The sequence below is a fragment of the Myotis lucifugus genome, unplaced genomic scaffold (assembly GCF_000147115.1).
Source record: "Myotis lucifugus unplaced genomic scaffold, Myoluc2.0 scaffold_1082, whole genome shotgun sequence".
Lineage (NCBI taxonomy): Eukaryota > Metazoa > Chordata > Mammalia > Chiroptera > Vespertilionidae > Myotis > Myotis lucifugus.
This window is the reverse complement of record NW_005872130.1, coordinates 57593-76947: the sequence shown is the minus strand read 5'-3', so window position 1 is coordinate 76947 and position 19355 is coordinate 57593. Positions and strand designations below refer to the sequence as shown.

General features: G+C 53.2%; 1 protein-coding gene across 1 annotated transcript; it reads left to right on the top strand.

The window, feature by feature from the left end:
* Nucleotides 1–54: 54 nt before the first annotated feature.
* TEX33 (testis expressed 33) lies at nucleotides 55–6527 on the top strand. Its single transcript, XM_006107257.3, has 4 exons — nucleotides 55–267; nucleotides 2005–2149; nucleotides 6160–6270; nucleotides 6436–6527. Exons 1-4 carry the CDS (start codon nucleotides 55–57, stop codon nucleotides 6525–6527), a joined length of 561 nt encoding a protein of 186 aa, XP_006107319.1.
* Nucleotides 6528–19355: the final 12828 nt, after the last annotated feature.

Below are 19355 nucleotides of genomic sequence, written 5' to 3'. Positions count from 1 at the left end.
GCCTACCCGGAGGGGATAGTCTCAAGCTCAGCCGTTAGCATTGGACTCCCCTGGATGGACTCACGGCCTGGGTCCATGAAGAAGGGGGACAACAGAGTCTCCCCAAGGGAGAGCAGGGTCACTTTCCAAGAGGGGGCTCAGCCATGCGAGGGGCTGAAGGAAGGCCCCAACTCCGCGGCCGAGGGCCAGAAGAGCAGCGTCATCCCTGACAACATTCGCCACAAGTTTGGGAGCGACGTGGTGGACCAGCTGGTCTCCGAGGAGCAGGTGCCAGCACAGGGCCCAGGAGGCCCAGGGCGGCAGGAGGGTGGTTCAGGGAGACTTATAACGAGACCCCACAGGAGCCTATTCTTGAGAACAGAGTTCCTGTAATGATGTCACCAGGAAGCAGTGTTTACTGAGCACTTACTATGTGCCAGGCCCTGTGCGCTGTGTAAGCGCTTCACATCCAACAACTCAGAAAGCTCCCATTATCCTCATCTTAAGGGGAAGGGGCCCCAGGCTCAGGCAGGGCTAGGAAAGATCATCAAACGTACCCAGCTGTGTGGGATGAGCACCCGAAATGGGCCAGCAGATTCTGGAGCCCGAGTCCTCAATGCTGCTGCAGTAACAAGTCTTAGGTTTGAATTAGAGACTTTTAACTCACACGGATCCAAAGGGGACAGCATTGGGTAGACAGCTCTGATCGGGAATCAGGAGACTTGGGTTTGAGTCCCGGCTCTGCCAGGAGTGCTGGGTGGCTTTGAATAAGTTCCTTCCCCTCTCTGGGCTTTAGTCGCTACACCTGTAAAGTGAAGCAGTTGGACTGGATCCCGCTGGCAAATACCTGGCGTGCATCCCACAGCGCTCCTGGTCTGCGTGCATGGCAGACATCATTAATCAATGCTGGCACCTCCTCTCTCTCTCCCCCCCCCCCCCACACACACTGTTTTGGGGAGTTGTTACTGACCCATTGAAAGTTGAGATAAAATTCACCTGCCATTTTCTGGCCAGACACTAAGGGTTTTTCCTGCTTTGGCATTCTGAGACATTTTCAAAGCCACCTTCTCAACACTCCTAGCAACTACATTGTGCGGTAGGCTGGGCAGGAGCTGTTGCTGCTTTTTAAAAATTTAATAAATTTTTATTGATTTTAAAGAGAGGAAGGGAGAGGGAGAGAGAAACATCAATGATGAGAGAGAATCCTTGATCGGCTGCCTCCTGCATGCCCCCTACTGGGGATCAAGCTCACAACCTGGGCAAGTGCCCTGACCGGGATTCGAACCATGACCTCCTGGTTCATGGGTTGACACTCAAGCATTAAGCCACACCGGCCTGGCGATGGCTTACTTTTTAACAGGTGGTAAAACCAAGGCTCAAAAAGTGCTATAATCTGCCCAGGGCCATACTGAGCCAATGGCAGATCCAGACTCACCAGGCTGTGGGCCCGGTCCCCTTCCATTTGTCATCTTACGGAGCAGCGAGCCTACCCCTGTGGCTGAAGTGGGACTCAAATCCAGGCTTCCTGGCTCCTAGGCCTGGGCTCGACCTTTCTGGGCCTCAGTTTCCACTTTGGTACAAGGCAGGGTTGGTTTTCATGCAATCAGAGGAGCCTCCTAGAGCTGCCTAGAGTGATGCCTCGATCCCAGGAGGCCAGCCAGGCTCTGTCCCCAGCAGTGTGGGCGGCGAGTCCCCATCCTGAGCCCCCGCTTCCTCATTTCTAAAACAGCAGGAGAAATGTCACCTTATGGAGACCTCTCCTGACGAGGCACACAGTCGGTGCTCAGCGCAGGAAGAGGTTTATGGTCACCGTCATCTGATGTCCCCGCCCGGGTGGGAGGTGGGGTGAATGAGAGGGAGGAGGGTCCTTCAGCATCAGCTCCGCAGCCCTGGGGGTTGGTTGAGGGCTGCAGGCTAAGGGGGGAGCAGGCGTGGTGAGGGCAGGGTCAGGGGAGTTAAAGGGGAAATAGAGGAGCTGGACCTGCTTCTCTATCCCGTGTCTCCTCTCCGTCCCTCCCTGCTCAGGCTCGAAATGCCATTGGCGAGGCCGTCGAGGGCCAGAAGAGGGCAAGCTCATGGCCCAGCAGGCGCCAGAGTCCCGCGGAAATCGCCTCCATCTTCTCAGACTACTACGATCTGGGCTATAACATGCGGTCAAACTTGTTTCAAGGTCAGGTCAAAGAGCAAGGGTGGGGGCCGTGAACACCCACGGTCCCCAAGGGGCAGGGAAGGCCTCTGGGATGTCTACCCCTTCCCGGGCCTCCATGGATCCGACCCTAGGATACATCCCAGGGGTATCATTCCCGGCCGCCGGCCTGCTCTTTGCCAGCGTCCAGGGCCCTGGCAAGCCTGCCCTCTCCGTGCAAGTCATCCATCCCAGTTGGCTGTCAGCTCCTCCCTCCCCCAAGCACCTCTAGCGTCCTAACTGCCAAGACCCAGGCACCCCCGGCCTGGGCATCTTTGGTCGCAGTGACACCAGGTTTCTGGTTCAAAGCTCAGCTCAGCAACGTGCTGGGTGTGGCCTCATGTAGGATCTTTAACCTCTCTGAGCCTCCGCCATCACCTGCTTGGTCCGATGGGGACAACACGGTAACGTGGCCTCACTGGGTGGGCAGGACTCCGAAGGCGCTGGGCCAGTGACAGGCAGTGAGTGCTCAGTAGCGGGAGGGCTGGTGTTTTTCCTTCCCGGACCTGGTGGTGGCGCTGCCCGGGGAAATGGGTCAGCCCTGGGCCGTTCGGTACAGGGGTGCTGCTGGCTCCCTTTCGCAGACAGGCCGGAAACAGTTTGCCAGGACCTCTCAGCGGTAGGAAGTGCATCTGAAGCTCACATCCAGGTTTTCTGCTGCCTCCGAGCCCCAGAGTCTTCCCTGAGCCCTGAGTCCCCTCCCTCCCTATGACCCTGAGCCCAAGCATTAACTGAACTGCTCCGATGGGGTCCATGGCCAGCACTCAGGCTTCCGGCTGCCCCCACGGTCCAGTTCTGCCTCAGTCCAAAACGTCAAGTTTTTCTGGCCCTCTCCCCCCTCCTGCCTTGCTCCAGGGCCTCTCCCTGTCCCGGGAGCCGGCACAGCTCCTCACCTGGCTCAGATCCCTGTTACCCAGGGAACCAGACAGCCACGGCAACTTTCCGGGTTTTCCTTGGAGCTTAGAGAAGGGGTGGTGCTGGGGGAGGGGAGAGAGAAGACAGCTCAGATTGTCCTGTGTTCTGGGCCTCAGCAGTTAGCCTTCCACGGGTCCCTTTAACAAGCCCTCACCCGCCCAGTACTTCTTTTATTTTTTAAAAAATATATTTTATTGATTTTTACAGAGAGGAAGGGAGAGGGATAGAGAGTTAGAAACATCGATGAGAGAGCAACATCGATCAGCTGCCTCCTGCACAGCCCCTATTGGGGATGTGCCCGCAACCGAGGTACATGCCCTTGGCCGGAATCGAACCTGGGACCCTTCGTCAGCAGGCCGACGCTCTATCCACTGAGCCAAACTGGTCAGGGCCACCCAGTACTTCTTACATGCAACCTCATACAGGAACGTCTACAGAACTGTCAGAGAATAGTGTAAAGAAAGTCTGTGTACCCATCATCCCGTCTGAGCAAAACACCAGTGTGTGTCGTAGTAGCAGCTCCTAAGATTCGATTGTGAAATCTTCCTGGACTGACTGAGGGGTAGCACAGTGCCGTCTTACCACTGGCCATGGTAGGCCTTATACTCCAGAAATTGGGCAAGTGCCGCGAATTCGGGTGTCACCCTTAGCACACAGCTGTCAGGGTGCTGCCCCCGGCACCCTCTCCATCTCCACCCTCCAGGTTGGCCTCTGCCCTTGCTGTTCCAGGTGGGCGAGGCCCCTGTGGCTGGAAGGAGTAAGGGAGGAAATGGGGGGTGGGGCGGGGAAGGCCATGGAAGGTCTTCTGTCTCAGTGAGAGGGAAGCCAGGAGGGTCTGTAAGCTGGACAAGGGCCCTGTCTGTTTGAGGTGAAAGGGTTGTTCTGATTGCTGTGCTGAGACGTGGGGAGCTGGAGGGAAACAGAGAGCAGTGAGGAGGTGGCTGCAAAAGTCCCGCTGGGACAGAGGGTGGCGGCTGGTCAGGCAGCAGGCTGGTGCTCGGCTCTACCCTGGAGGGCACCCCTGTGCGATGGTGGCCCAGGGAGCTCCCGGGGAAGGTCTGGTGTGGTGGGACTCTGGCATTTGTGTGAGGTGGAGCGGGCAGCACAGGCTGATGAATGGATTTGGGGTGAAGGGCAGGTTGCCGGAAACCCTATGGCCTGCTGAGTCACGACGGTAGGATTTTCTATAATCTCCTAACGATATTCAGTTTTGCGGTTCACATTTAAGCCTTTAACCACCTGGAGTTGATTTCTGTGTTTAGTGTGGAGCAGGGAGTCATGTTTAATGCCTCCTTTGTGTGGATTACCTGTTGCCTCAGGCCCTCTGGCAGTGCGATGGCCGGCACCCATCAGGTTTCCTAAGAGCCCGGATCGTCTTCCAGGGGTTTCCTAAGAGCCCGGATCATCTTCCAGGCTCTCTCTTCTGCCCCTTGGTCTAATGTTACACTTCTTATTCCCAAGGTATTATTAGTAGCCTGATATCGGGTTGGGTAATCTCCCTCCCCCCATCCCTGTACCACCACCACCAGCAGCGTCTCGGCTCTGATTGTCAGTTTCCACGAAAAGCTCTGTTGAGCTTTTGTTGCAAGTACCTTGAATCTACAGCTCAGTTTAGGGGCCGATGTCAGTGCTACGAGAATGAGTTTTCCAACTCATGAATACGGTCTTCAGATCCATCCATTCAAACCTTCCTTCAATATCTGTCAATAACATTTTCTAATTTTTTAATCTATAAAGGTTATGCAGCTTTGGTTAGATTTATTTAGACGAGCATTTTTTTTTTTTGCTGTTTATTACAAATGGTATCTTTTTTAAGTCACCTTCTCTAACTTTCCTGCTTAGATGCACAGAGGTACTTTTAATTTCTGTGCACTAATCTTATATCCAGAAGCCTTACTCAGCTCACCTAGTAATTCTGGTAATTCGCTTATAGATTCTTTGGGGCTTCTTTTTAGTAATAACAACGGCTACGTTTATGCATAGCATGTGGCATGTGCCAGGCACTGCTTTATGTTAAATGTATTTTCAGTTGTACAAGAACTCTATAGAGTGAGTGCTATATTCCCTCCGCCCCCTTTTTTTAAGATAGAAAAAAATGAGGCGTGGAAAGCTAGACAACTTGCTGAAGGCCACGTCGCTAGGCATGGTCACCGCTGGGATCTGAACGGGCAGCCTGGGACCGAGTTTACATCATTCACCGCCAGGCTCGTCCTGCCTGTCTGCCATCTGTGCTGGTTTATTTCAAAACAAGTCCCAGGCCTCTTATTATTCATTGAATTTTAAATGATTGTATGTGTCATTTCTGAATTTCCATTTGCTTCTTTTGCTAACCTGTTCTTTCCGGCTACTTTCTTATTCTTTGCTTAGACTTTTATTCCCTCTCATGACTCCAAACATCAAATAGACTGATTTTGTATTCTGGGGCTGGTTATTCAAATATCCTTGCTATCTTTTGAGATTTGATCCCCCGTTTGATGTTCCTGCTGACTCCTTTTCGCGGTACCTTATTTCCTCGTGTGCATTTTAACTTTCCACATAGAGATACATTTTGTGACAATACAGGGGTTCATTGCCACACGCCATAGGCTTTGATCAATTTCCAATAATGTAATCTTCCCCATGCAAGATCATCTTCCTCCTTTAAATAGAGGAAGAGACCAAAGGTCTGAGAGGTTAAAAACGTGTCTGAGGCCACACTGTCCATAAATGATGGAGCTGGGGCTTGAACCCAGACCTGCCATCCTCTGCCTTACCCTCCCCACTCCCCTCTGCTCCCACAATCCACCCTCTAGGCCAGTGGTCGGCAAACTCATTAGTTAGTACGACGATTGAAATTTCTTTTGAGAGCCGAATTTTTTAAACTTAAACTATATAGGTAGGCACATTGTTATTAACTTAATTAGGGTATTCCTAAGGCTTAGGAAGAGCCACACCCAAGGGGCCAAAGAGCCGCCTGTGGCTTGCGAGCCGCAGTTTGCCGACCACGGCTCTAGGAGGAAACTCACACCCCAGGTATGAACCCCAGAGCACCCGACCCGAGTTGACTTGTGGCTTCTGGGGTTTCTTCCTGGGTCCCACAGGGGCCTCCGAGGAGATGAAGAGCCTCATGAAGGCCTCCTACACCCCCGATGTGATTGAGAAATCCGTGAGGGACATTGAGCACTGGCATGGCAGGAAGACGGACGACCTGGGTATGTGGGAGCTGGGGGGATGGGCTGGCCACAGGTGCAGAGAGAAACCCGATCAGCAGAGGGAGCCCTGGGTGCAGTGGGGGGCCTGGAAGAGTGTGGGCCACCAGGGGACCTGGGCCCTCGGCCCCCTGGGTGACCCGTGCTGGTTCCTGCCCTGTTCTGCAGGTCGGTGGCACCGGAAAAACGCCATGAACATGAACTTGCAGAAAGCACTGGAGGAGAAATACGGAGAAAAGAGCAAGGCCTCCAAGTACTAGACGCGACCCAAAGGGGCGCCCTCGACTCAAGAGAAAGTGCTAACGATAAAGCTAACAATAAAGACAAAGGCACAAGTCTAAACCCTTCTTCCCCTGTTCGGTGACTCTCTTCGTGTTGGGGTTGGGGCCGATGTGCGATGCTGGAGAGACCAACCGAGGGAGGACAGAAGCCCTGAGGGCCCTAGTTCTCCCCCAGACTGCTGCCTAGACACACACACACACACACACACACACACACACACACACACACCCCACAATTCCAGGAAAGGATGTGAGAGCGGAGGGGGACTCTGTCTCCAGGCCAGTGTGCCCGGTTCTCCCTCATGCCCTGTGTGGAGGGGTCCTATCGCGGACACTGGTGGGTGGATCTTACCTTCTATGCCCTCCCTGTTATTTCCAGACACCCATTCCTCCCCCATGTGCCCAAGGACTTCAGAGGAATTGGCCACATCCCCCTTCAATCCAGGGGTAGTTTTGATTGGTCTCATGGTAATTCTGACCCCTCCCCCTCCCCCTACAAAATGATGGGTTTAGAAATGGGCATGTGGCTCAGTTTGGCCAATGAGATGCACCTGACCTCCGTGACTCTTGACTGGAATCGAACCCAGGAAGGAAGGTTGTGTGTGTGTGTGTGTGTGTGTGTGTGTGTCTGTGTCCTTCTGGGAGATTCTTTTCTCTCCTAGGAGAGCTGGGGAGCGTCGCTCTCTCATGTGGTACTGAGTGAGAAACACTCCGCCAGACTGCTCCTGGCAGACACAATCCAGGTCCCGTGCAATCTTGGTCCTCCAGGGACCTCACTGAGCTGCTCCATCCCCCTGGCCAGCGGCCACCCACCTCTGGACTTCTGGTAATGTGAGCCTGGGCATCGGTTTAGAGAGCGAACCTTATTACCCTTCGCTGCTAAAGGGTCCCTGGTAGCAACAGGGCAGGGGCCTGGGAATGGGGAATCTGTCTGCAGAAGGCTGATGTGGAAGAAGCTGGCTCTGAGGCTCATGCATCCATCTGACGAACATGAACCTACCCTCTCTGCCCAGCCCTGACCAGTGAACTGGGGCCCCAGGGAAGAGGACCCCAGAGAAGGGGCTTCGGGCTAGACAGCCATGTCTACCTGCAGCGTATTACCTGCTGGGTCTCCAGGCCAGCAGCCCTCTTCCCCCCAGATCACTGACTTGCTCTCACGGAGCATGCTCTGCTCATGGGTTATTTGCTGTGTGTTTCAAACCACCCCAAAGCCCAGTGGCTTAAAAGAACAGCAATCATTTATTGCTCATGATGGTGCAATGTGGGCGGGGCTCAGGAGGTGTGCTTGCTTTGGGCTGCATGTGCCGCCTGCTGTGAAGATGGCTGCTGCTCTCCTACCAGGCGCCTCAGCTGGGATGAGCTCCGCAGCTGGGGCTGGCTGGCATCCCTGTCCCTGTGGCTGGCTTGGGCTTCTTCCTGGCACGGTGACTGGGTTCCCTGAAGGATCCTTCCCAGGGGACAAGAGTCAATGTGCAAGAGCTCATCATGCCTTGCACTGGCTTGTTAATGCGCCTGTGGTCTAAAGGTCATGTGGTTTAGCCCAGGCTTGTAGTGGGAGGAGACAGCCCTAGAGTATTCCTCGGGCAGGACTGGGTCCCTGGGGACCGCCGCAGTAACAGTCTGCCACGGGGGTGATCAAACCAGATCACCGCCAGGAGAGGGGGCTGCCCTTCTTCCCGCCGACAGAACGACTCCTCTAAGGTCGATGGGAGCAGGATGCTGAAGGGGGAGGTGAATTTGGCTTGACTTAATGTGTATTGAAGACCTATTTATGTGCAAGGTGCCGAGTTCAGCTCAACCTCCTCGCCGAGTACCTAATTTCTGCAAGACACTCTTCTTGTGCTGGAAAAACCAGAGTTTACTGAGTAGCTACTCATCACATATGGCAACTGAAAAAGATGAGCCATGTGAGCCCCACGTCCTGCGTGGTTCAGGGTTCGGGATCTGGAGAAGGGCCGCGCGCAAATGACAGAGATGAGATAAGAAATAATAATTTGGAAATACTGGGGGCCAGGCGGGAAGCCCAGTGCAAGGGAAAGGACTTCCACTGGTGCCCAGGCCTTGCCCACCTTTTATTCAATTTTGGATGCACATCTAGCCCTTAGTCAGGCAGGTAATTGTGGTAACAGATAGACTATCTTAAAGGTCAGTAAATATTAGGAGGATTTACTCTGAGACTATTTGGTCAGGAAATTGCTTGAGCCCCCATTGTCAGGACTAGACAATTGGTGCATAGCTCTGGCCCTTGCCATGGGTTCAAGGTTCACCAGCGTTCGGGCTCCTTGTTTACACTTCTCTGCTAGTGAAGACAATGGGTGGCTTCCCACAGAGCCACCAGAGTATTGTAGCCAAAGCAAACCCTGTACTGTTTGGATATAGAAATCATAATATGCCGTACTGTTTGGATGTAGAAATCATAACATGCCAAGTGTACACACACAATCTTTTCTCATCCTTACGCCAGTCCTCAAAGCTATTACCACCCTCTCTATGAAGATGAGAAAACGGAGGCTTGGAGAGGCCATGTAAATTGCCCAAGATTCTACCAATAGGGAACTAGGATCAAAAAGCCAGGAATCTCTGAGCAAAGCCATTTTCTCCACCACCAGGCAATCACACAGTCAGGGCAACAAATAGCCCTAGCCGGTTTGGCTCAGTGGATAGAGTGTCAGCCTGTGGACTGACGGGTCCTGGGTTTGATTCCAGTCAAGGGCACATGCCCAGGTTGTGGGCTCGATCCCCAGGAGGGGGCGTGCAGGAGGCAGCTGATCAAAGATATTCTCTCATCATGGGTGTTTCTCTCTCTCTCCCTCTCCCTTCCTCTCTGAAATCAATAAAAATATATTTAAAAAATACATACAGAGCTCCACAGACACTTGGCCCTGTGAGGCACTGTGGGGGACAGCGATATGAATCTACTGCAGTCCTTGTCCTCAAGGACCGGACAGTCTGCAGAAGACTGATGTGGAAGAAGCTGGCTCTGAGGCCCATCCATCCATCTGACAAACATGCACCTACCCTCTCTGCCCAGCCCTGACCAATGAACTGGGAGCCCTGAGATGAATAAGACACAGTACCGGTCCTCTGTGCGCCCAGAGTCTGGTGGGGCGGTACGTCAGTAAACGCAGGCTCGGAAGTTTTACATACAAGCGAGAAATGCATATGGGGCCAGTGGAAGCACAGAGGACCTGGGATGGGACAGGGGCTAGTAGCCATGGAGGGCCTCATAGAGGAGGTGGTTGTTGAGTTGAATCTTGGGACATGAGGAGACACATTCAGATGGGCTGGGAGAGGCATGGCATTCCAGAGAGAGGGCGCAGTGTGAACGAGCCCAGCATGCACATGTGGGGAGCTGTAGGGGTGGGAGTGTGTTAGGGCTCCAAGGTGGGGCACAGAGGTCAGGTGGGAAACGTAGAAAGAGAATCTGGCCTTGGAGGGGGCCGCGTGTGCCCGTGAGGGTCTCAGATGTGAGACCCGGCCTCTCCTCCAGGAGCTGACAGTCTGGCCGGAACACAAAGGGTTAGTGACGACGGAAGAAGCCACAGGGAAGAGTTGAAAAGCTGCTCAAGAGCCCCAATAATCGGAGAGCGCAAATTAAAACAATCAATCTGTTGGGTTGGCGCGCATTAAAATGCAAGTGTAGGTGAGAAGGCGGGAACTGGGAACTCGCGTACCCTCGGTGAGTTACGAGCGCAGAACAGCAAGGAAGGATTTAGCAAAATTGCAATGATATCTCAGAACTTAATATTCCACGTCCGTGTGGCCTAGAGACACGCAAACGCCATACGCGCCAGGAGCCCCGCGCCAAGGAGCCACTGCAGCTCTGTTCTCATCGCAGAGCAACGCGCATGCCTGTGAGCAGGGCAATGGACAGTGGGGAGGAATGGACCACATATACACACGCCAGCCCGGGAAGATCTCACAATATATCAGAGTGGGCGAAACGGCAGTCTGCAGAATGAGCCCTATGGTATGAGACGTGCCATTTGCACAACCTTTGAAAGGCACACACCCAGCCCTCCATCACTCCTGGATGCAGTTACGTGAGTATGGAGGTGGATTGGAAGGACGCTGCAGACATTCAACTTCACATTATAGTGAGTGAGCCCTTTTCAGACATCACTCCGCTTCCTGTAACTGCAAGAGAGCCGCCACAGCGCCCTCCACGGGAGCTCCAGGGCTGGGAAGGGGGCCAAGGAACTGGACGCCAGGATCGGGGCAATGCCAGTGCTGACACACGTGAACAAATGCTACCAGTGTCACCCCTGTGCCTCAGTGAGAGATTTCATCCTGGAACAGTAAGCGGAACCCTTTTAAATTAAGCCTCGAATACTTCGGAGCTGTAATTTTGGCAAAATAAAACATGCACAGATTTTTAAAACCTCAGTAAGGTCTTTTCTCTCTGACGCTGTTTCCAACGGCGTTCCTTGTTCATGCTCCTGAGGGCCCTAGATCAGTGGTTGGCAAACTCATTAGTCAACAGAGCCAAATATCAACAGTACAACGATTGAAATTTCTTTTGAGAGCCAAATTTTTAAAACTTAAACTATATAGGTAGGTACATTGTTATTAACTTAGTTAGGGTACTCCTAAGGCTTTGGAAGAGCCACACTCAAGGGGCCAAAGAGCCGAATGTGGCTACAGAGTCGCAGTTTGCCGACCACTGCCCTAGATAAGTTTCAAGGAGCTACAGGGACCAGATCTTAAGAAGCATGAATTCACAGAGAGAAGACATCACTCGCCCTTCAGTTCATGCAGGGCCTCCTTTGCTCATAGTGACTCAGAAATGGCTTCCTAATTTCTATAACATCCAAGCACCACTTGAGGGAGAATCCCCCAGTTGACATGCCCCACGTGGTGGTCTTCCTACTCCAGCTCGCCCCCTGGTGGCAGTGCAGGCTTAGGTCTCTCAATTGCAGGCCGAGTGCTTAGGTCTCATAGATCCATGCAAAGGAAGGAGCCTAGAGACCATTTAGTTACATCTTTCTAACCATGCCTTTCCTGCCCCCATCCCAGCTCCATTTCATAGATTAGGAAACTGAGGCCCAGTTAGATTTATGTCTAACCTGGAAGTAAGCAGTCCTTGTTGGCCAGGTTTGCAAATCCAAACTGTCAGGGATGGTGCAGGGTGGCAGGCAAAGTCTTCTCTTTTCTCGTTCTCCCTCCAGGAGTCACGGTGTCTGTGGCTAACAGGAGCAAGCAGGAGCTGCAGCAAATGCAGAGGAAATGCAGGTTTTGTGGTCAAGAGGCCACAGGAGACCCTGCAGCCCTAGGTGGCTCCCTAGCTGGGCTCAGCCCCTGGGCAAGGCCATCCCACCTGTAAAAGCCTGTTTCTCATGGACAGCAGGGCCAGCAACTCCCTCCCCAGGCGGCCCGTAAGGATGGCCTGAGAAAAATGCACATCCGGGGCCTTGCACAGCGCATGCCCCCCTTACAGGTGTGTAGCGAATGCTATTCTTTCCCGTCCTTCAGGCCCAGGTTCCCCAACTATGTGTTTCCAGGAACACTGGGACATGTGAACAGGAACTGTCAGGGAAAGAACATCCAAACCTGAAAAGAATTTTTATAAGGGTTTATGTGAGCCAAACAGACCACGATTGCTGGGAAGCAAGAGCTCAAATGCTCTGGAATATGACAGTTTTTTAGTGGTTTTTTCTTTAGTTAGAATTAATGAGAGAATGAATGTAAGAAAGATTACACAAGGGTGGGAGAAAGCAAGGTCCAGGATGGCCAGCATGATAGTGTGTTCCCCAGAGGAGCTTACGCCTTAGAGGCGTCTGGAGACGAGCATTACCTCTGGCATGTCGGGGTGCAGTTGACCTAGATGCCCAAGAACAATGGACAGGGCTTGCTTAAGGCAAAAATAATCCTTTTATTTTTTAAAAATATATTTTTATTGATTTCAGAGAGGTAGGGAGAGGGAGAGAGAGATAGAAACATCAATGATGAGAGAGAATCATTGATCGGCTGCCTCCTGCACGCCCCCTACTGGGGATCAAGATTGCAACCCAGAGCATGTGCGCTGACCAGGACTCAAACCGTGACCTCCTGGATCAAAGGCTGACATGCAACCACTGAGCCACACTGGCCGGGCAAAAATAATAAGCCTTTTATTAAAGAAGTTATATGCCGGGGGTGTAAGTACCCAGCGTGACCTGCCCAGTCAGGACTCTGTGACCAGATCACCCTGGGAGGTTACTTCCTCTCACTGGACTTGTCAGTTTTATTGCAGAACCCCTTTTTGGTCCACAGCTGCTACGTGAAAAATTCTCCCATTGTCAAATGAATTTGCGTCATGCTGTTCGAATAACAATAAACAGATTTATTTTGTGCAAGACTTGTCAGAACCTGAAATATGCTAATATTCATGGTGTCTCTCCCACTTATTGCATACAGCGCTCACTGTTCCCCACTGTGCCTGGCAGAGACAAAGCAAGCCGCTAATAGCTGTGACAATAACAATGATTTTATTAACATTGCAGGTTCAGAAGCCTGGCAAGTCACCCTGGAAAGAGTAGACTTTTTTTGGGGGGGTGGGGGATTGGGGAGGGTGGTGGATGGATTGACATGTAAACCAGGATGCTCATTATCAAGGTCCATGGAGAACTGTCTGCCCAAGGGCCTGGCCAGCGCCTCCATCTGGCCAACCCTGCAGGCATCCCACCTGGGGAGCAGGTAAGTAATCCGAAGGCGTGAGCCTGTGCCCAGAACAAGGTGGGTGGGTTTCATGGCTGGTACTGCACAAATCAGGCTGAGGGCTATCCCAGCCTCCTGCTCACTGCCATGTGCTGCTAGCTTACCTGGTTTACAAGCAAGAGGTTGACCTGCCCCCGGCAATAATAGCCAGTGGTAATCTCTTTCCAGGGGGCTGCTATTTACTGAGCACCTACTATGTGCTGCTATTTACTGAGCACCTACTATGTGCTGGGTACTTGGCATCATGGGGGTGACAGGGAAGTAGTCCTTGTCCTCAGAAGGGCCCCAGGCTAGGGTGTGATAATGGAGGGTGAGCACAGACAAGCATAATACAAGGGAGTGAGAGGGTCAGGAGAGGGGGGCGGGGAAGGGAGGTGGTGTGTTTGCTATGGTGGTGGAGGGGGGCTGGGCCTCCCGGGTGGGAGCTTAGGAGTTGGGATTTGGGGTAAACATGGCTGGGGCCCTGGAGCAGGTCAGGGTCCTGGTGTAGACTGGTGGAGTAGAACGTTCCAGACCGGAGGGAGGGACATTTGTGACTGCTGGCCTTTCGGAGGTCAGAGTGATGAGTTCCACAGCTGCTGGCTCTGCAGCTGGCTCCACCGGCACTTCTCCTCAGGCGCCTCTAAGCCTCAAGCCCCCCTGGGGATAGGTTCTTCCTTCCATTTACCTTAACCCCGGACTCCGAAGGCGTTTTCCCAGGTTTTGTTTTGCTTGCGGTCAGGTCTGTTTACCCCTTGGCCCAGGGTAACTCCCCACTCTCCAGGCTCCCTGCAAATGTTTACCACAGAAAAGCTGAGTCACTGTAGAGGGACGGTACTTCCCTCTTGGAGCACAGGGTGACCCCATTACGAATAACGGCTAGGGCCTGGCTGGTGTGGCTCAGTGATTGAGCGCCGACCCATGAACCAAGAGGTCCCTGGTTCTATTCCTGGTCAGGGCATATGCCTGGGTTGTGGGCTTGATCCCCAGTGGGGAAAGGTGGGGAGGGTGGCGTGAAAGAGGCAGCCGATCAATGTCTCTCTCTCATCGATGCTTCTATCTCTATCCCTCTTCCTTCCTCTCTCTCTCTAAAATCAACAAAAGCATTCTTTTAAAAGAATAACAGCTAGCATGGAGGCAGCTGTAGGCATTAACTCAGTCACAACACCCCGGCCAGGTGCGTGCCTGTATTATCCCCAATTTACACATCCAGACACGAAGCACAGAGAGGCCCAATGACTTGTTCAAGGTCACACAGCCAGTAAGCGCAGAGCTGGGATTTGAATGTCACGGCCTAACTCTGAAGTCCAGGCCCTTAGCCAGTAGGTGAGTTTGCTCTGAGGACGTGTGAACTACGGTTTTCTCAGGAATTAGTGTGGGGCGGGCGAGGCTTCTCGAGTGTTTGTACAGTCCAGAGGAGGAAGCTCACACAGAGGTGGTTATGTCCTTAAATTCCTCCTGGTAACGAAAGGCCGGTGATCTTTCCAAGCCCGTGAAGGAGGCGGACACGCTGCAGAGCATCTGATCTGGGTGAGAGCCAGGCAGCGTCCGCAGGAAAATTAACCGGGCGGTGTGGACAGGCGGCCATGCGTGCAGGGCACCTGGGACTGCGGGCCTGCGGCCATGACACCACGTGCTCCCTCCCTACGGGGGAACAGGAGGGCAAAGGCTGGAAGGTCTTTAGAGAACACCCCCCCGCCCCGTCCCCTTATAACAAATGGGGAAACTGAGGCACGCGGCGGTGAGTGAAGTGGTGCCCGCTCAGCAACCTCTAACTGGGCTCGCAGTGGGCAGGGATGAAACTCAGGTCTCAGGATTCTCCCTCTGGATGCGGCTCAGCTGCCAATCAGCTGTGACATCCAGGGGTGTGTGTGGGGGAGTGGGGGGGGGGTTACAGAAGCTGGCAGGTCAGAGAACCTCGCTCACAGGAGGCTGGGAGGTTAACCGCGAGGGTCCCCGAGTCCAAAGCAGCGCCTGGCACAGACTAGTGCTTGATAAATGCTGCGCAGCCATATTGTCTCCCACCCACACTTGCTCCCCAGAAATCACTTAAAAAGAAAGAAGCAAAGAGGGGGGTGGGTGGAGAAATGCTTTCAGTCGGGATGCAGGAAAGCTGAGAGGGGAGATGGGGGACATCCAGGGGGTCAGAAACCAGACCCCACGGCGCCCCCCTCGGAGTCTGGGCGAGGTGTTGCCTTCAGGAGACACACATTCCCCACCACCCAGCCGCCTCCTCCCTGGCAGCTGCTGAGCAGAGAGACATTGAAAACTGCACCTCCAGGCAGTCCTGGGCCAGAGCCTGTGGACAGACGGGGTCCCGCCTTAGAGGGCTCCCCAGAGCCGGGTTCCCTAGCGCAGACCCCGCTGGGACCTCTGCGAGGACTCACATGGGAGCCCTCAGGAGGAGATGACGCTGGGGAGTGGATGAAGGAGGAAGGAAGGAAGCCAGTAAGATGTACTTTGTTAAGTAAATTACCACTAAGGCCACTGGAAGGAACTTAATTGCGCCAGGAACGCTGGGCAGCAGTGTGGAGCCTGGTCCTCAGAACCTTCCCACCCCGGGGGCCCGGGGTGGCGCTGCTCCTGGGGTGCCCACTGCCAGGCAACCCCGGCCTTTGGCAAGCGCTGCTCCAGCCGCAGAAGGTGTCCCTGCGGGAGGGGAGGCCGTGCAGAGGCCGTGCAGGCGGCAGGGGAAGCAGGGCCAACGCCCTGACCTTAAAGGACGCAGGGGTGTGGGGTCAAAGGTGCACAGAGCAGACATGGGTAAAGCGGTGAGAACAGACTTCCTTCCCTCGCTCCCAGGGCGGGTGGGAGCTGAGGCCTTTCCGTCTTCCCAGAGGTGCCTGGTGGGTTTTTTGTTGTTGTTGTTTGCTTTTTCAATCCTCACCCGAGGATATTTTTTCATTGCTTTTTAGAGAGAGTGGAAGAGAGAGGGAAAGACAGAGAGGAATATCAATGTGAGAGAAACACATCGATGGGCTGCCTCCTGCATGCGCCCCGACCACAACTTGGGCCGGGGAGGAGCCTGCAACCAAAACGAGGTACGTGCCCTTGACTGAATCGAACCCGGGACCCTTTGGCTCACAGGCTGACGCTCTAGCCAAATGTGACTGGGTGTTTGAAAGGGAGAATGAGGGTGAGGAGCAGGAGGAGAGAGCGGGGCTGGAGGGAAACTTCCGACGGGTGGGTCAGTGTGGATGTGAGGAGGCCGGCACTGTCTGCCGGCCGGTTGACATGGAGGTTGGGAGTCTGTCCTCCCACAGAGACTGGGGGACAGAGGCCTGTCCCTCCTGATGGAGGCATTTCGGAGGAATGGCTTTCATTCAGGGCCTTGAGGACTACACTCCCTTTCTAGTGGGCGCTCTCAGAAGGGGAGCGGGGACCTGTGGGCACGTGGGGGCTGGGACAGCGGACACCTGTCCTGGCAGCTCAGGCTCTCAGCTGGCACGTAGGGGGGCCTGGGGCATCTGGGACATCAGGGGGGCCTGGGGCATCTGGGGACACAGCCTGATGCTGCTGGAAGCCCTGCCAGAGCTCGGTCAGGTCTCAGTGTGGGGTTTGGACAGGGTCCCTATGGGCCCCGAGGTTGCAGTCTCGGTGGGCAGGGCCTGGCCTGGCTGTACCTGTGACAGGTCGTGTGGGAGAAGCCAACAGCTTTGCCATCCCCGCTGGGGCCCGAATCAGAGCCCTGAGGCTCGCCGGTCCCAGAACACAGAAACCTGCTCTCTCTTCCTCTCTCACATGCACACACACTCACACACACTCACACACACTCACACACACACACACACACACACACACACTGCAGAGACATACACATGGTCACCTAAGCAAATGTGTAGCCACACAGGCACCGATGGGTGCGCGTTCACACAGCGCATCCACTCAAACATACGTGTTAGTACACAACACATGCCCGGCATACAAAAGCATGGCTAGCATGCACACCTCCAAACACAAGGGTGCAAGCAGGGACAGCTTCCTGGGTGTGTAAGCCCTTCAGTTGCACAAGCCGCACGCTCTGAAGGGCCCCACACTGGGTTCTCTGCTCTCCTGTCGTGGTTTTGCAATGCTTAATACTAGTAATGTTTGAACAGATGCACACACACACAGTCGTCCCTATCTCATTAGGTCTTGTTCTTTCCTCCCGTCTTGCTTGGATGTTCCCTCGAAGCTCCACCCTCAGCCCTGAAACCCATGGCTGAAAACTGCAGCTCCAGGGGCTGCCTCTTCAGATAGGAGGTGAAGTAATGTCTGGTGCCGACCTCTAGGTGGCAGCACCAACCCGAGCCAAGCCTCAGTGGAGCAGGGAAAGGATGTGGATGGAGAATAGGGCACCCTCATGCTCTGTTGGTAGGAAGGTGAATGGGTGCAGCCACTATGGAAAACAGGAGGGCGGTTCCTCAGAAAATAAAAAAATAGAACTACTGTATGGTCCACCAAGCCCACTTCTGGGTATATATCTAAAGGAAATGAAATCAGAATCTCAAAGAGATCATTGCACCCCCATATTCATTGCAGCATTATTGGCAATAGCAAAGACAGGGAAACAACCTAAGTATTCATCAATGGAAGAATGGATAAAGAAAAGCATATAATAGATATGTACACACACACACACACACACACACACACACACGTAAAACAGAATATTATTCAAATATCATTCGTTCATATAAAGAAGAAAATCCTGCCATTGTGACATCATGGATGAACCTGCAGGAATTACGCGAAGTGGAATAAGCCAGGCACAGAAGGACAAATATTGTATCATCTCACTTATAGGTGGAATCTAAACAATTCAGACTCATAGAAACAGAGTAGAATGGTGGTTGCCTACGAGCTGGGGGGCGGGAGAAATGAGGAGATGCTGGTCAAAGGTGCAAACTTCCAGTTATAAGATGAATAAGTTCCGGGGATCTAATGGACAGCATGGTGACTAATACTATACTTGACATTTGCTAGGAGAGTCGCTCTCAAGTGCTCTCACCACAAAAAAGCAACCATGTGAGGTGATGGATGTGTTCATCAACCTGATAGTGGTGAACATTTCAGTGTGTACTAAATTAAATCATTACATTGCATACCTTAAAAACTCATGTTAGCCTCGCTGGTGTGGATAGTGGTTGAGCGTCAACCCATGAACAAGGAGGTCTCGGTTTGATTCTGAGTCAGGGCACATGCAGGGTTTCAGGCTCAATCCCCAGTAGGGGGCGTGCAGGAGGCAGCCAATGGATGATTCTCTCATCATTGATGTTTCTATCCCTTTCTCCTCCCTTCCTCTCTCTGAAATCAATAAAAAAAATTTAAAAATCTCATGTTATACAACCTAATAAATACGTACCATTTTTATTTGTCAATCATCTATAATAATAAAAGTGTATATGCTAATTAGACCAGACGAAGCTGGGGCTGCGAGGGAAGCCCGGGTCCCGGGTGCCAGAGGGAAGCCGGTGCCGGCAGCCGGGGGAAGGAAGACCCACTCTTGCACGAATTTCGTGCATCGGGCCTCTAGTATCTCAGTAAAGCTGGGGGGAATACAGATAACTTGATGTGATGAGACAAGGTCTGTTGAGATAGAGAAGCCTGGCTCCCATCAGTCATCTGGGGACAAGAAACCACACTGCAGTGCAGACAGCAGCTGCCGAGACAGAAATATTAGCAAGGAGCCAGCCGCGTGTCCGCTCAGAGGGGGTCGTTGCTAGAATCTGTGATGCTGTGCGAGCTCTTGGTGACTGATGAACTCGCTGGATCTCTCTGGTGTCATCACCCACCCTGTGGCCTCGGTAGGAACGCAGGGGAAGGTGTGATGTACTGTTGGACGGCAAGAGAAACAGCACGCCTGACTGCGGGGCCATCCCCATCACTCCTTACTCTCTGGTTCACACGTGTCATTTTCTATCAAATAAACCTCATGCCACAGAGACCTTTGGAAATGGGATCATTCCTGCTTCCTGGGGAGAGGAACGCCGGCCACCTTGAAGGGCTCTGCAGTGGAAAGACAAGTATCACATGATCTCTCACTCCTCTGTGGCATCTAATGAACAAAATAAACGGATGAACAAAATAGATCCAGAGACATAGAAGCACGGAACAGACTGTCGAACCTCAGAGGGAAGGCGGGGGAGGTGG

Excerpts from the sequence above, each read along its gene's own strand:
- TEX33 (XM_006107257.3), top strand. The coding sequence starts at position 55 with ATGGACTCACGGCCTGGGTCCATGAAGAAGGGGGACAACAGAGTCTCC. Across the intron at positions 268-2,004 it reads AGCTGGTCTCCGAGGAGCAG|GCTCGAAATGCCATTGGCGA; the intron begins GTGCCAGCACAG and ends CTCCCTGCTCAG. Across the intron at positions 6,271-6,435 it reads CAGGAAGACGGACGACCTGG|GTCGGTGGCACCGGAAAAAC; the intron begins GTATGTGGGAGC and ends CCTGTTCTGCAG.